At 43.8% G+C, this 15,805-nt stretch overlaps 1 protein-coding gene and 1 pseudogene across 1 annotated transcript; both read left to right on the top strand.

Moving 5' to 3' along the window:
* Positions 1-315: 315 nt before the first annotated feature.
* LOC102253482 lies at positions 316-1,338 on the top strand (annotated as a pseudogene).
* Positions 1,339-14,491: 13,153 nt separating this feature from the next.
* Positions 14,492-15,433, top strand: LOC102253786 (olfactory receptor 8U9). The gene has a single exon (XM_005884790.1). The coding sequence runs from the start codon at positions 14,492-14,494 to the stop codon at positions 15,431-15,433; it is 942 nt and encodes a 313-aa protein (XP_005884852.1).
* The last annotated feature ends 372 nt before the right edge of the window (positions 15,434-15,805 follow it).

Raw genomic sequence — 15,805 nt, forward strand, 5'->3', positions numbered from 1 at the left:
GCTCAGCACAGTACCTTTCTCATTGCAAACCGGGAGGGCGCCAGCGACTGAATGGGCGGTTGTTTCAGGAGTGCGCTTGGGACTGACATGTTCAGGGCAGCAGCAGGACTCCCAAAACTTCACCGATTCCAAGTAGTAAACAGCTATCAACGTCAAAGAACAGAAAAATCCTCTCCAACTAGAGGCCCTGGACTCAGAAGCGACTGAAGGAAACACCATTTAAGGAGGAGCTAGAAAAACCGGAAGTATGCGACCAGAGGATTGTGGGATTGTGGAGGACACCTGGGCGCATAGAGGATTGTGGGATTGTGGAGGATGCCTGGGCGCCTAGAAGATTGTGGGATTGTGGAGGACACCTGGGCGCCTAGAGGATTGTGGGATTGTGGAGGATGCCTGGGCGCCTATGTTATTGCGCATGTACATAGTCAGCCCTATAGTCCTCAGTCTCGAAGTATTTGGACGTGACTTCTGGCGGGAAATTATTTCTATTGAGGTTTGCTGTTCCCTTGGGCGAGGAAGATCAGAGTTAAAGGTTACCTTGGTTTGAAGCAGAGGACAAGAGCCGCGAGTACGACCAGTTCTAGGAGGAGTACACACGCACCTCCCAGGAACGGCAGATGAAGCGCACCGCCATCAAAGCCTTCAATGAATCCATCAAGATCTGCGAAGAGCAGGTCCAGACTCAAGAGAAGTGCAGCAAGGAGTATCTGGAGCGCTTCGGCATGAGGACAATGAAAAGAGATGCAGAGGATTCTGCTGAACTCAGAATGGCTCAAGTCTCACATCGCCAAGATCCACGAGAGCCACATGAAGCTGAAACAGGAGCTGCGGACACAGGCCTTGGACAACGGGGAGATCAATAAGCGCATGAACAGTCTGAAGCCAGACCTCATGCAGCAGCGCAAGATCCGAGACCAGTACCTGGTATGGCTCCCCCAGAAAGGCGCCCGGCAGAAAAAAATCAACAAGTGGTTGGGAATCAAAAATGAGACTGAAGACCAGTATGCACTGATGGAGGATGAGGATGACCTCCCCCACCATGAGGAACGAACCTGGTATGTGGGCAAGATCAACCCCATGCAGGCTGAGGAAATGCTGAATAGCAAGAGGGATGGTACCTTCCTCATCCGTGAGAGCAGCCAGCGGGGCTGCTGTGCCTGCTCTGTGGTGGTGGACGGCGATACCAAGCGCTGTGTCATCTACCGCACGGCCACTGGCTTGGGTTTTGTGGAGCCCTACAACCTGTACGGATCTCTGAAGGAACTGGTGCTGCGTTACCATCACACCTCCCTCGTGCAACACAATGATGAACTAACCGTCACACTGGCACATCCGTGAGAGCCCCGGCCCCAGCCCCATCCCCCACAGCCCGCTGACTCATACAGTGCAAGACTTCATCTTTCTGTCTGTCTGTCTCTCTTCTTTGTGAATCTTTCTCTGTCTCAATCTCTCTCTTGCTTTCTCTGAGTCTTTCTCTTCCTGACACTCTTTCTATCCCCATCTCTGTCCTCTCTGTCTCTCCTAGTCTCTGTACCTCTAAGTCTCTGTTAGAGGAGCATACCTCCTCCACCCCATGCCCCCTTTTCCCATGGGCACTGCCCTCCCCTGGCTCTGGCTGCTCCCACCAGTTCCTACAGTTCCCCCAAGCTCCCCTGTACCTGCCGTGTTTACAAAGGCCCCGGGGTGCTCAGCCCCAGCCTGGTGCCCTGATTTTTAAGTCATAGACCTGGGGTCAGGGCAGGAAGAAGGCAGGAAGCAACTTCACTGCCACTTTCAAGAATCTCAGCTGTGACATTTGGGGCCAGGTGGGTCCCACCCCACAGACCCAACTTCCGTCCAAACCCTGAAGTGAAACCCACACCGGTTACCCCCACATGGAGCTGCTGCCCAGAAGCCCTCCTCCCCCAAAAGCAAAATTATTAAAAATAACCTCAAGAGCTGGGCCCTATCTGACCCCGGGCTTCCCAGGAACCGAGGCTGCTGCAGGTACTGCTAGACCAGCCGAGATGCACCACTGCCCACAGCACCTCCGCTCGATGCAGTTTCAAGGCTTCTCCTTGATCATGTTGGGTTCTGATTTTGTTTCCTTGACTGTAAACCCATTTTCTTCTCTTTTGGGACAAGAAGCCCAGTTTTCTATGCTGCCATGGACTTACCCCCCTCCTGCCTGTGCAGCTAGGCTGTCAGGTGGGGTTTGTATGGTACTGATGTGGATATAAAACATTGAACTCAAAGGGAGAAAAAAAAGGAAAATGGGATAGTGACAAATAAGAAACTTTGGAGACAGTGAAGGGCAGTTTGTCCAGACTTTTGACAGCTAAGAACTAGAGTTTAATTGGGATAGAAATCCTGCTAATAGAACCTGATGCCTGAAATCTGAGCACTCTACTTTTAGGTTTCCCAGTTCAAGTTTTTGGAGACTGCCTATTAAAACATTCCTGGTTGGAAAGTGTTTGTATAGAAGCCCATAAGCATTAAGTATGTGCTGTGTTTACCATGCTTAGCTCTCTGTAAGGAATATGGAATAATGTTAAATGCCTCATGTTCTCAAGAAGCTTGACTTTTAACATAAAAAATAAAGAAGAAAGATAAATATTAAAAATAAAAAGAGAAGAAGCTTGAGTTTTAGGGGCGAAATCAGGCAGCCAAGCAAGTGGTTAGGGGCAATCAGGCAGGCAGGCAAAGCGGTTAAGAGCCAGTGGTCCTGGATTGCGAGAGGGATGTCTGCCAGTTTAGGCCCGATCCCAGAGTGTTGGGGTCCAACCCCAACAGGTCCAGGGGTCCCCAAAGGTGTGGACGGAGTCGGCGAAGAAGGAATGACACGGAGGTAGTGTTCAGGTGATCATCATCCTAGCCAGGATCTCTAGCCAGGATCTCCAGCCAAGTTCTGTGTCCACAGTTACTTATTTTAACATTACTTACAACTGTAAAATATTTGAAACAACCTAAGGTTACTGCCTATGCATACAAGAGTGGTTGAATAACTATGGCATGTCCACACAATAAAGTAGCTGTAAAGAAACAATGAGCGCTGTGCAGATGTTTCTTCCCTGCAGCGACTGTGTCAAGCAGCAAGGACGGACCGGCTTCCAGCAAATTCCCCCAAAGGTCCCAGATCGCAAGAGGGTATAGGACGGGCTGAGGGACTCTTCCCCCACCCTTCCCCTGCTGTGCACAAATTTCATGCACCAGGCCTCTAGTCATAATATAAGAGCCATGAGAACAAGAATCTTCTCATTCTTGTTTGTCCCTCTATCCCCAGTGCCTAGAACACTGCCTGGCCCTTAATGAATGCTCAAGAAACACTGAATGATTAAATGAATGAATTAATTAATTAATTAATCACAATTCAGTTGCAAAATTTTTACATCACAGTGAAGAGGAATAAAGTCAATGACAACAAGAACCAGTCCCATGGTAAAGAAAAAGAGCAGTCAATCTATAAACAGCCTATGGAGATATTATAAAGATGTGAACTACAATAATTGGTAACTGTGTATGTGTAACTCCTTTATTTTTCAGTTGAATTCAAAACTAATATGGAGAAGAGGGTCTGCCTGGGTGGGGGGAGAGAGTAAGACTGCAATGAAATGCAAAACCAGTGTCAGGGGTCGGGTGGGGATGCTTTATTATGGTGTATGTGTTTAAGGCAAGGCCTTCACCTGAAAAGCAAGGTGAGAGGAAATGGGAATTCACCCAAGGATGTTCCTTTGGGGAGTTTGGAAGACAGCAGTGATTCAGAGAAAGAAGGAAGCAGCAGAGGGTCCAAACTGGAAATTTCAGCCCTTTTCTTATTCCTTTTAAACCAGAAAGCTATCAAATGGGGCCCAACAAATACCCAAGCACAGCTCCCTTCTTTCAATACACACAGTGCATAGAAGGGGTGAGCTAGAACACAGTGTCCAAGAGGGGCTGAGCCCATGGGACCCACGTCCCGGAGAGGTAGAGGGTGCAACAAGGGGCTCTCTTTTCCTTCACTCCATGCATCCTGCTGAGAGTGGATTGGATAATCAGATGCCTGGTGTGGATTACCAGTTACAGCCAGTCCCCATACCCCATCTCCTTTCTAAGGCCAGTGGATCCTACCACGGGTCCTTTCTTTGTCAGGTAGAGGAGTAGATGGGAGGATGAGACTGGAGACTTTGAAAGGGATTCTATCCTTTCGCTTAAAAACACAGAGAAAAGAAATGAAGGGAATGTAAAACCTCCTCCTTTGGAAGGAAAATATATGTGACTAATGGGAATTTGTATTAGGTTTTGTCACAGATCAAAACTATTTCCCCAGGACGCACAGAGCCTTTCTGTCTCCCCAAGATATTTTCAGTAAAAAGTGTCCCTATTCATTAATCCTTTGTTGTGTTGGACTTGCTTTCTGGGAAATGATAACAAAGTTCCCACTTCAAGGTGGGTGTAGGGTCAAGAACAGAGGCTACTCCTGGTGCCCAGTCACATCTGAAATACAAGAATAGCCTATTGTATTCTGAGGCCCTGGAGGTCTTATCTCTGCCTAGACCAAATGCAGAAAAATGTGCAACCTTGAAAGACAGAGAGCCATTCACTCTCCTAGGTGAAACCAAAAAAGCTTGTACTGTTTTAGAAACAAATTAACTCCCAGTTGGCTAGCAGATACCAAAAGAAGACAACAATCCATTCAAAGGCAAATTAATCCTTTGTACAAATAACCAAACTTGAATACTAGAACGGTGTGGACCCACATACCCATTTAAAATTTCTCCAAACTTTGTACAATATGCCCCATTCTCCCAGTTGAACAATCTAATTATTTGTCTAAAACAAGTTGTGTCTGTAATCCCTGGATCTTGTATTTTTCATTAACCCTTTCACTACAGCGTCTTCCCCAGGCAGATAACACATTATCTGATTATTTCACCTTCAGTCAGAAAATGGAAAAGTTACTCACTCAAATTCACAGTTTACAATCTTAAAGGCATCCAATTCAGAAACTCCTATTTATATTACCTCTAGGTCTTTGCTTTTTCTTGCAGAATTGACTCGCTCCTCTTTATCTTTTTCTCGTGGATAATGCAATATTTTATACATCTCAATTACTAATTTGAATCTTCAGGAAATACACAAAATGCATGTACAGATTTACCTCTTTTCAGTGCCTGCATCCCCAAATATTTGTTTCTATTTGGATTTGGCAGCCTCCATTTCAGAAATTCATCTGGATTTAGACCAGACTTTGCCAATATTTGCTCCAAGTTTTTAGCCATCACCTCCTTCTCCTTCACTAAAATCAGATGGTTGCTATGCCTTTTATTCTATTTATTGTTGAAGTTGAGAGGAGTGGAGTAAGGGGGTGGCAGAGTACACACTTGGTAGCTGAAATTCAGACATACGAAAAGGTATAAAAAGAAAGTCCCACCCCATTTCCCTGCATTGTGATCACCATCATTAACATTTAGCATGTATCTTTACAAATCTTTAGTATATGTCATTCATGTACACACATATACACGTATACACTGGATTATATCAGTGAACAAAATAGACAATTCCTGTTCTCCTGGAGGGCATTTATCTTTACAAATCTTTAGTATATGTCATTCATGCACACACATATACACGTATACACTGGATTATATCTGGTTATGTGACTTGCTTTTTTTTTTTCACTTGCTCTATATGCTCATTCATTTCTCACATTTATTGAGCATCTACTCTGTCCCAGTCCCCTCTAGGACCCGGAAGCACATCAGTGAACAAAATAGACAATTCCTGTTCTCCTGGAGCTTACATTTTTGTAGAGAAGGCAGAAAAGAAAAAACAAATAAGCATATGCTATTGCAGATTGTAATGAGTGCTATAAAAAGATAGAACAGGAGGGAGTTGAGTATTGCTACTTAAATAAGATCAGAAAAGGTCTAATAATATGGCATTTGAGCAGAAGCCTGGGATTCAAGTCAGACAAAGAAACAGGGGTGGATGGAGAGGAATGGGCTCCAAAAATGCAGAATAAGCTCAATGCTTAGTGTTATTGTTTCCTAACCTTATCAGAGACATGGAGCTACTGAAACAATTTTGATGCATGTAGAGATAAAACAATTTCATCACAATTACACAGTTATATGCCCTTGCCTCCTTTCCCACTCGTTATAACTTCCTGCCACACACCATCAAAACTTTAACCTGAGTCTGTTAGTCACATCTGGGGTTCCTGTCCTACTTGTAGGGTTCCTTCCACCTATAGATAAAGGAATGAAACCCATCTGAACTTTACTTCAGCAGCTCTGATATCTACCAAACTTCCAAAACTGACATAAGAAGAGTAAGTACATATGTGGTCCTATAACTCACAAAGAAATTGAATTCATATGAAAAACCTTCCCACAAAGCAAACTCCTGGTTCAGAAGGTTTTACAAGTGAAATTTTTCTAACATTAAAGAAGTCATAAAATTGATCATTTCCCAACTCTTTAGTAAAGCCAGCACAACCCAAATCCATAACATACTAAGAGCATATAAGTAAACTATAGGTCAATCTCTCTCATAATAATAAATACAAAAATCCTTAAGAAAAATGTTACCAAATTAAACCAGCCATAGCTAAGAAGGGTTCTACATCTCAATGTTGTATTTCTGAGTTAATCTCTGTATATGTTCTGTGAATACAAAAAAGATTCAATTAACATGAAAATAAATCAAAGTAGTTTACCATATTTTCAGAATATAAATTGAAAACTATATGATCACCTGGGTGAGAGAGAGGTCTGGCCTTTGCCCTATACTACTGGGAGGCAATCTATGGTAAATCCTGGTAGCAGTGTCTTCATTTAGGGTGAGGCAGCCACACCTGACAGTCTTAGAGTGAGGGTTGGCCACACCAGAAAGACCAACCATATGTCTTCAGGTTGGGGTTTTGGATCATGTGATATATTCAATCTGGAGGTTGAGTTCAGCCACCTTGGCAATCAATCAATCAATCAATCATACCTGCATTAAAAAGCTCTAATAAAAACACCCAGGTGAGCTCCCTTGGTTGGGTAGTTTGGGAAGCCCCCTTGCATTTGGAGTTGGTGTCAGAAGTGAAAGTGGTCTTATATGGACTACTCCTTCTAACTTTGTAATTGGGCCCTAACACTCTGCAGTTGGTGTCAGAAGTCTTAGACAGTCTTGTGTGGAGACTGTGCCCTCTAAGTGCATAGTTGGCTAAACTCTCACAGTTGTGTTAGATTGTGGAGCAGCATCCTCACTGATGTCCATTCTTGTTGGTTCTTCCAGTCCTCAGACTCTGCCTCAGGGAACTCAAATACAGAGAAAGAAGCAGGTTTCTCATATTCAGAGCAGAGATTTCAGTAGAATGAGAAACTGAGATTCTGGGCACTGAGCTAGAGGTAGATGAAAAATTGAAGGGTCCAAGCAGACAGACCACAGAGAGACACCCAGCAGCTAGGACAAAACTGTCCCACAAACAAACTTGCTGCCGAGAGCCCAGGATTCACTTCTGACCTCATTCCACCTTCCTGCGTTTTCTTCATGTGTCTCAGGTGCCAGGTTGCCTCATCTCCACACCACCACACAAATCCACTAATGAGACAGAGCCTGCTATGGCTTATAAGATAGCGTTAAAGTGGACTTGCTGTGTGGGAAATTACTTTGGTGCCACAGCAGCCTCCCAGTGCACCACCAGGGAAATTTGAGCAGAAAGGCTCATGGACAAAAATAAGATGCTCAAATCAAATTGTTTATTAAATCAGTAACAAAAATACAGGGAGAAAGCAAGAGGGGAAAAGAGAAATTTAGGAAACAGTTCAAGCAGGGTTGAACTGTTGCACAATAATATTCCAGGGAAGCAGGAGACTAAGGGTCTCCCACTGCATAGGAGGATTGATGCAGAAGGAAGTCAAAGGAGGGTGGGTGAGAAGAGGTCAACCAATGAACTTGTATGCATATATGCACCAAGTTTGTTTGTGGGACAGTTTTGTCCTGGCTGCTGGGTGTCTATCTGTGGTCTGTCTGCCTGGATTCTTCAGTTTTTCATCTATCTTTAGCCCAGTGCTCAGAATCTCAGCTTCTCATTCTACTGAAATCTCTGCTCTGAATATGAGAAACCTGGCTATTATAAATAACTAGAGGCCTAGTGCACGAATTCGTGCATGGGTGGGGCCCCTCTGGGTGGCCTGTGGGGATCAGGCAGAACCCCGAAGTCCAACGCTGCCTGCAGCTCCTACCTGCTGCTCCCAATCAGTCCCAATCAATCGATTGGGAGAGGCTCGAGCTGCTGCAGCAGCACTCTCCAGCCATGAGCCCTGCTGCTCTCCCAATCAATCGATTGGGAGAGGCTCGAGCTGCTGCAGCAGCACTCTCCAGCCATGAGCCCTGCATCTGTGCATCTGGGGTCAGCTGAGTGGTGTTCCCACTGTGGGAGCACACTGACCACCAGGGGGCAGCTCCTATGTTGAGCGTCTGCCCCCTGGTGTTCAGGGCACAACATAGCGACTGGTCGAACAGTCATTCAGTCACTTAGGCTTTTATATAGATGATAGATAGATAGAAAAAATAAATATATTTAATAAAAAAAAAAGAACAGATTGATGGCTGCCAGAGATGAGGTGATTGGGTGAAAAAGGTGAAGGGTTTAAGAAGTACAGATTGGTAGTTACAAAATAGGGATGTGAAGTACAGCATAGAGAATACAGTTAATAATATTGTAATAACTATGTATAGTACTAGGTTAGTACTGGAAATATCAAGGGGAACACTTTGTAAAGTATGTAATTCTCTAACCACCATGCTCTGCACTTGAAACTAATACAAAATAATATTGAATGTAAACTGTAATTGAAAAAGTTTTTTAATATAAAAACAAAGAGTGGACAGGTAGTGATTTACTGATTGAATTAAAAAAATGGGACTTGGAAAAGAAGTGATATTGCTTAAAGTAGCAAAAAAAAGACTATGTAAGATCATCCTGACATTGAGGTGAAATCTGAACCCTGTAAACTAATAAAAGATATACTGATGAGGCAATAAAGGTAGCCAATACAGGAAGCAAAATGCCCTCAGTAACCCTGGGTGAAGAATATAAAACTGAAACTCATAGACACAGACAACAATATGGCAGTTACCAGGGGGGAAGGTGGTAAAGGGTAAAGGGAGCCAAATATATGGTGATGGAAGATGATTTGACTTTGGGTGGTGGGAATACAATGCAATGTACAGATCATGCATCATAGAAATGTACACTTGAAATTATATAATCTTATTAACCAATGTCACCCCAATAAATTTAATTTTAAAAACATTTACAAAAGAAATTTTAAAAAGAATAGATTGTCAACTGATAACTCTTCAACAGACCACCAGAAAACCTGTTGCTCAACCAAAACTAACTTGATTAGACCTACTGTAGTAAGAGAGAATACAGATCTTAGTGGTGTGAGGGAGGAAATCAATGGAAGACGTGATCAATGGAAGACATTTATGGGACTTGGGGGTTTAGACTTAAGTGGTTTAAGGTGGATCTTTCAAATCAGAGAGCAGATCAAGATTGGACAAAGTTTGTGATGTTATAGTTTAGGTTTGGCAGATACAGAGAGGGAAAAGCCTGAAAGTTAATCTTGATAAGCAAACTATTGTTTGCTGAGAACATAGTTTGTCCAGGTGAGTAATCTATTATCCTGATAGGAGAGCTGTTTGCACAGAGGAGCAACTATTTAATCAGACAGATTGGCTTGCAGAAATTCCATGAGGCAAACAGTGAAGTTATTTATTGGTTTACAGTCATATGTTCCTAGGCCTGAACTTCCTGGAACAATTTGTTAAATCATGTTGCCGTAGGAAGTCTCTGCTCTCACTCCCAGTAGTTAAGTTACGTGGGTGTAAATGATCTGGCTTCTCTGCTCAGAAAGGAGGAGGCTATTGCATCATCATGAGCAGAGGACTGACACAATGAAGGGGGCGTTTGCGTCAGACATATGCAGGTTGGAATGCAGTGGAGGAGGTCACAGGATTCAAGGCACTGTTTCACTTCTATAGGTGAGAGTCATCAGGTGTCTCCCAGGTGAATAAACCCTCTTTTACCTGCAGGAACTATGAGTGATTTCGCTCATCTATTGAGACTCTCTCCCAGATCAGTAGTCTAGGGACTGAATTTCTTTTACCCAAACAAGTCATTTTCCTAACAAGGCCCTTTGCTTTGCCTTGCTTTGTTTTGCACGGTGATTTCACCTGGGATTGTGGAACCCAAAGTGCCAGGTTGCCAAGAAGAGAGCCAATTTCTTCCTTCCTGGTCAAAAAAGACAGTCTCTCTATGCCCCATTCTCGCTGGAATTGGTCCTCCAGACCCCATACCGGGAGTTGTCTGTCAGAGACTTGGAGTGAAAAGTTAGAGATATCTTCTTGTCAACCAAGGGGGAACCGGTTAAGTAAATGATAACACACATGCACAACAAAACAATATGCAGCCAGGAAATGCAATGACATAGGCTATTACTTATTAATTGATATAAAAAAATGTCCACGGCATCTCATTGAGTGAAAAAGCAAGTGACAGACTAGCTTGTATAGTATGATTCTGTTTATGAGGGCATTGAGAGACTTGTAACAAGAATGGTCACCAGTTCCCATTTTTGTAGGGGTGAGATTTCAGGTGACATTTTACTTTCTTCTTGGCTCTTTTCTGTGTTGCTTAAATTTTTGACAACCAGCGTGTATTATTTTTACAAAGACAATAAAGCTATTTTGTAGGGGGGAAGAATTACGTTGCTGTTGAGGTGAAGAGAAGTGTTTTCGATATTGTTAAGTAATTAAAGCAATTATGGTATAATCCTATTATTGTCTACATATAGCAAAAATAAAAAAATACCCTCAAGCATGTTTCCCAGGGTTATTTTGAAGATCAAAGGAAATAACAATTCGGAAGCCACATTAAACCTTCAATGCTGATATCATTAGCACTTTCAGTCACTTCCTGTGGGACCCGGGGATTATGTTGACATGTGTCCCTGATACATCTTGGCCTTGTGAGCCTTTTTGAGTCTCAATAATATGGAAAAAAGAGGCCCCCACAGGATGGACACTGTAAATGAAGAGGGTCGGTCTGGACATTTGGTGGAGCATCTTTGCTCCCTAGCAGCTCCCAAGCAACCCTCAGCCAAATCTTGCCAGCATCCCTTAGAGATAATCAGCAGGTCCAGGTCTGCTCTTGGGAGAAACAGTCACAAATTCCCACTGACTCATTTCTGAACTCTAGGGATAAGGATGAAAAAAGCCAGGTGAATCTTAAGACAGGAGCAATTAGGAATCTCTAGGCTTTGTTCACAACTGTCTGAGAAGTTCTTTTGAGAAAGCTGGTCAGAGGCAATCAATAAAAAGGGGAAAGAAACACTTCTAAGAGGTCCCCAAAAACAAGGCTATGGATGGACGGGCTCTGCTTGACCACAGGTAAGTGGGCTGAGGGTGGAATCTTATTGCCAGTAAGGGCTTAGACTCCCTTATCCCCTCTTCCTCATAAGCCATGCTCAGACTCTTGACATCTGATCACCAGCCCCAGCACAAGGTGAATGGGGAAAGAGATGGAGCAGTGTGCAGTGAGTTTGAAATTGATTTCCTTAGGACTCTACCCTGGGACCTAATGTATTTTACAGCTCAAACTCTCCCTGGTACATCCTATTCCCTCTTAGCCTCTACTACCAGCTTTATTTTGTACACCAGAGACCTTGGAATTTACTCTCACTGCTTGCTCTCCTCATGCTGCCATGGTCAGTCCATCACCAAATCCTATCACATTTACAGCCAAACATTTCTCAAATCCAGTTACCTCTGTCTCCATTAGCCCCACTCTAGTTTAAGCTATGAATCCCTCCTGGATGACTTCAATATCCTTCCAACAAATCTCCCCCAACCATTGACCTTTCTCCAATTATTTCTTCACAATACACTCAGAGTAATTTTATTTAAAAAAAAAAAAAAAGCAGATATGACTGCCCTGGCTGGGGGGCTGGGTTGGTTGGAGCATCATCCCACACACCAAAAGGTTGAGGGTTTGATTCCCAGTCAGGACACATACCTAGGTTGTGTGTATTGGAGGCAACCAATTGATGTTCCTTTCTCACTTCTCTCTCTCTCTCTCTCTCAAACTTGATGAGAAACATATCCTCAGGTGAGGATTTTTTTTAAAAAAGCAGATATGACAATGTCATCCTCCTGGTAAAAATTTTCTAATGGCATTCCATAAAAGAAAAGAAAATTCCTTAACCTGGTCTAAGATATTGGACAATAATAGTGTAATCTCTAACCTGACCACCTGAATTTAAACCTCAGCTCTGCCACTTACCAGTTGAGTCTTTAGGCAAGATGCTCAACTACTTGGTTTTCTCACATGCAAAATGGAGATTTCAATTGTACATCTTATAAGATTGTTGAGAGGATTAAATGACATTAAAGGTATTTGGAACAGTGCCCGACACAGCAAGCACCCAAAAATGTTATAAAACACTGACTGCCTGCTCACCTCAGCTCACACACCCTCTCCCTTTGTCTTCTATCCACTCTGGCCTTTATTCAGCTCCTCCTCCTCACTAGGCTCTCTCAGACCTCAGGACCCTTATATAGACTGTTTCATTCTTCTCCTGGAAAACTCTTCCTAGAGAAAATTCTCCTTCACCTCCCTGAGTCAAAATTTTTGGCTCATATCATTCAGTCCCTCTATTTGGAGCTATAATTTTTATGATTATTAATGCTTGTCTCCCCCCTCTAAACTTTAAACTCCCCATGAGTAGTCCATACCATCGAAACCTACACTTAACCAATCATAACAGATGTGTGACCAATCAGAGTGAACCTTGGCCAGTATCCCATATAAGAGCTTTCCATCTGAATAGCCATCTTGGTTATTTGAAAACCTACAGACAAATTCTTAGGAGCATGACAGCAGCTGAGAGAACTTCCATAAACTGAGAACCCCTCTGGGGAGCTTAAGAAGGTAGATATGTAGATTCTGTGACTGGTGCTCTCTGGTTAAAGACCTCACCTCCAATGCTAACTGAAAACTGTGTCCTGTACTGCACCCCAAAGCCACAAATCTGGCATGTCCTACTGCCTTCAGTTGTTTCCAGATAAAACATTGACCTTAGTTCTTTGGTTATAATTTTTGCTGAGCTGGAGTTTTCATGTTTACTATAACTTCTTGTTCCCCCAGACAAATATTTTTCTCAGTTAGTAGTCAATAATAACACAGACTTTATTTTAACTTGTTTTATTTCATTTTCTTTTCCTGGATTATCAGTCCTGTCAATAGAGAGAGATCAGGAAAGTCCAGTCTTCTGACATCTGCTTAGCAGGCCCCCATCAAAGCATCAGAGCCTCAATGCCCGAAGCATCTCCAACTGGGTGTGTTAGTGACTTGCATACTAACAACTGTGGTAACAACGCACCACAAACTAGCTTGAAACAAGAGAAAGTTATCTCCTCACAGTTCTGGAGGCTCCAAGTCTAAACTCAAGGTGTTGGCAGGGCCACGCTCCCTCTGAAGCCTCTCCAGTTCTGGATGCCTGAGGCATTCCTTCATAACTCCATCTCTGCCTCTGCTCCTCACATGGCCACCTGCCTCTGTGTCTGTATCTTCACACGTCATCCTCCTCCCTGATCTCCATTTGCACTTCTTACAAGTTCACCAGTCATATTGGATTAAAGGCCCAACCTAATTGAGCATGACGTCATTTTAACTCGATTACTTCCGTAAAGACAGCATTTCCAAATAAGGTCACATTCACAGGTATAGGAGTTAGGACTTCAACATATCTTTTTGGGAGAAACAGTTCAATTCATAACACCGGGGAAAATGACTGCTCTAGTGAGGCACATTCCATTGTGATGATGTTAGTCTTGACTTGCTGTGTCCCTGGGCTCAGGGACTGAGCCATTGTCCCCAAATATGGTCAAATTGAGCCTTTCATGAATTCCCTCTCTGGGACAACATGCCAGACCACCAACACCCACTAATGATGCTAGTTCCCCATAAAAGAGGATTATAATTATAAAAAGTATATGATTATTAGAATGGACTAGGTTCTGATCCCACTTTCCTAATGTACTAGCTCTCTTACCTTGGGCAGGTTGATAATCTCTCCAAATATAAATGGGTCAGGAAGTAAGTTAACACATGACTCATAATAGGTGTCCCCTCCTCAGCTCCCCTAGCACTGCCCACTCTGGGGGCATCAAAAAGGTGATAGCCAGAGAGAAAGGGGTTGAAGGTAGGTGGAAGTGGGCAAAGGAGGGGAGGTGGTAATGGGGATGGAAAGAGACTTTTCTTGAGGTGATGGATGCACAATGCAGTGTGCCGATGATGTTTCATTGAGTTGTATACTTGAAACCTGGTTTTGTGAACCATATCACTCAAATAAAATCAATTAAAAAATAATAATATGGATTATAAGAAAATAGGGGGGAGGGGTGGGGCAGGAAATAACCTGAAGCCTGCTCTAAAGTACAAGCTTGTCTTATTTGCTCTCTCTGCAGTGCCATGTGCACCTCAGTTGAGAACTGCACCCAGGTCACCTGGTTCCTCTTGCTGGGGCTCACAGAGCAGAAAGGGCTCAAGGGCATCCTCTTTGTACTCTTCTTGTTCATCTACTTAGTCACCCTCATGGGCAACCTGGGCATGATTATCCTGATCCACACAGAGCCACAGCTGCACACGCCCATGTACTTCTTCCTGAGTGTTCTCGCCTTCATGGACTCCTGTTTCTCCACTGTGGACACCCCCAAGCTGCTGGAGAACTTCCTCACCTCAAGTCAGTACATCTCCTTTGTAGGCTGTGTGGCCCAGATGGCCCTCATGACTCTCCATGGTATTGCTGAGTGTCTGCTCCTGGCCATCATGGCCTATGATCGATTTGTTGCCATCTGCCACCCTCTCCTCTACCACACCATCATGTCACAACGTCTATGTTTCCAGATGGTGGCAGCCATCTATACAGCTTCTATTGCCAATTCAGCTTTGCTAACTGGGTACATCTTCAAGCTGCCCTACTGTGGCCCCAACGTCATTAACCACTATTTCTGTGACATCCCCCCAGTGCTTCAACTTGCCTGTGAAGACACTGCAGAGGTTGAAACCATCATCTTCTCATCTTCTGCCCTGATTTTCTCTTTTACCATCACCATCATCCTGGTCTCCTATGCCTACGTCCTGGTGACTATCTGCAGAATGCATTCCCCAGAGGCTCAGAGCAAAGCACTCTCCACCTGTACCGCCCACCTCACCATTGTCTGCCTTTGGTATGGCACCATCATCTTCATGTATGCTCAGCCAAGCTCTCTCAATTCCATGGAACAGAACAAGTTCGTGTCTGTCTTCTACACTGTGATCAACCCTATTCTGAACCCCCTGATCTACAGCCTGAGGAATAAAGATGTGAAGTCTGCTTTAAAGAGGAGATACTTTGGCAAGCTGCCTTCTTAAACAAGCACGGAACATTCTATCCCAAGCCACAGCATGGTAGCCACAACATAGAGAATGCATAATATTAGCACATAGATAGAGTGAAATATGTGCCAGCACTTCCGTGAGGATTAGAAGAGTTAATGTAGCCCGGCCAGTGTATCTCAGTAGTTGAGCGTCAACCTATGAACCAGGAGCTCACAGTTCGATTCCCAGTCAGGGAGAGGTAAAGAGAGATAGAAACATCAATGATGAGAGAGTCATTGATCAACTGACTGCCTCCTGCATGCCCCACACTGGGGACCGTGCCTGCAACAGGGCATGTGCCATGACTGGGAATCGAACCGTAACCTCTTGGTTCATAGAGTGATGCTCAACCACCGGCCAGGCAAT

Source organism: Myotis brandtii, unplaced genomic scaffold, assembly GCF_000412655.1.
Source record: "Myotis brandtii unplaced genomic scaffold, ASM41265v1 scaffold854, whole genome shotgun sequence".
Taxonomy (NCBI): domain Eukaryota; kingdom Metazoa; phylum Chordata; class Mammalia; order Chiroptera; family Vespertilionidae; genus Myotis; species Myotis brandtii.

Bases quoted from the DNA above. Each gene is read 5' to 3' on its own strand.
- LOC102253786 (XM_005884790.1), top strand. From the start codon at position 14,492: ATGTGCACCTCAGTTGAGAACTGCACCCAGGTCACCTGGTTCCTCTTG.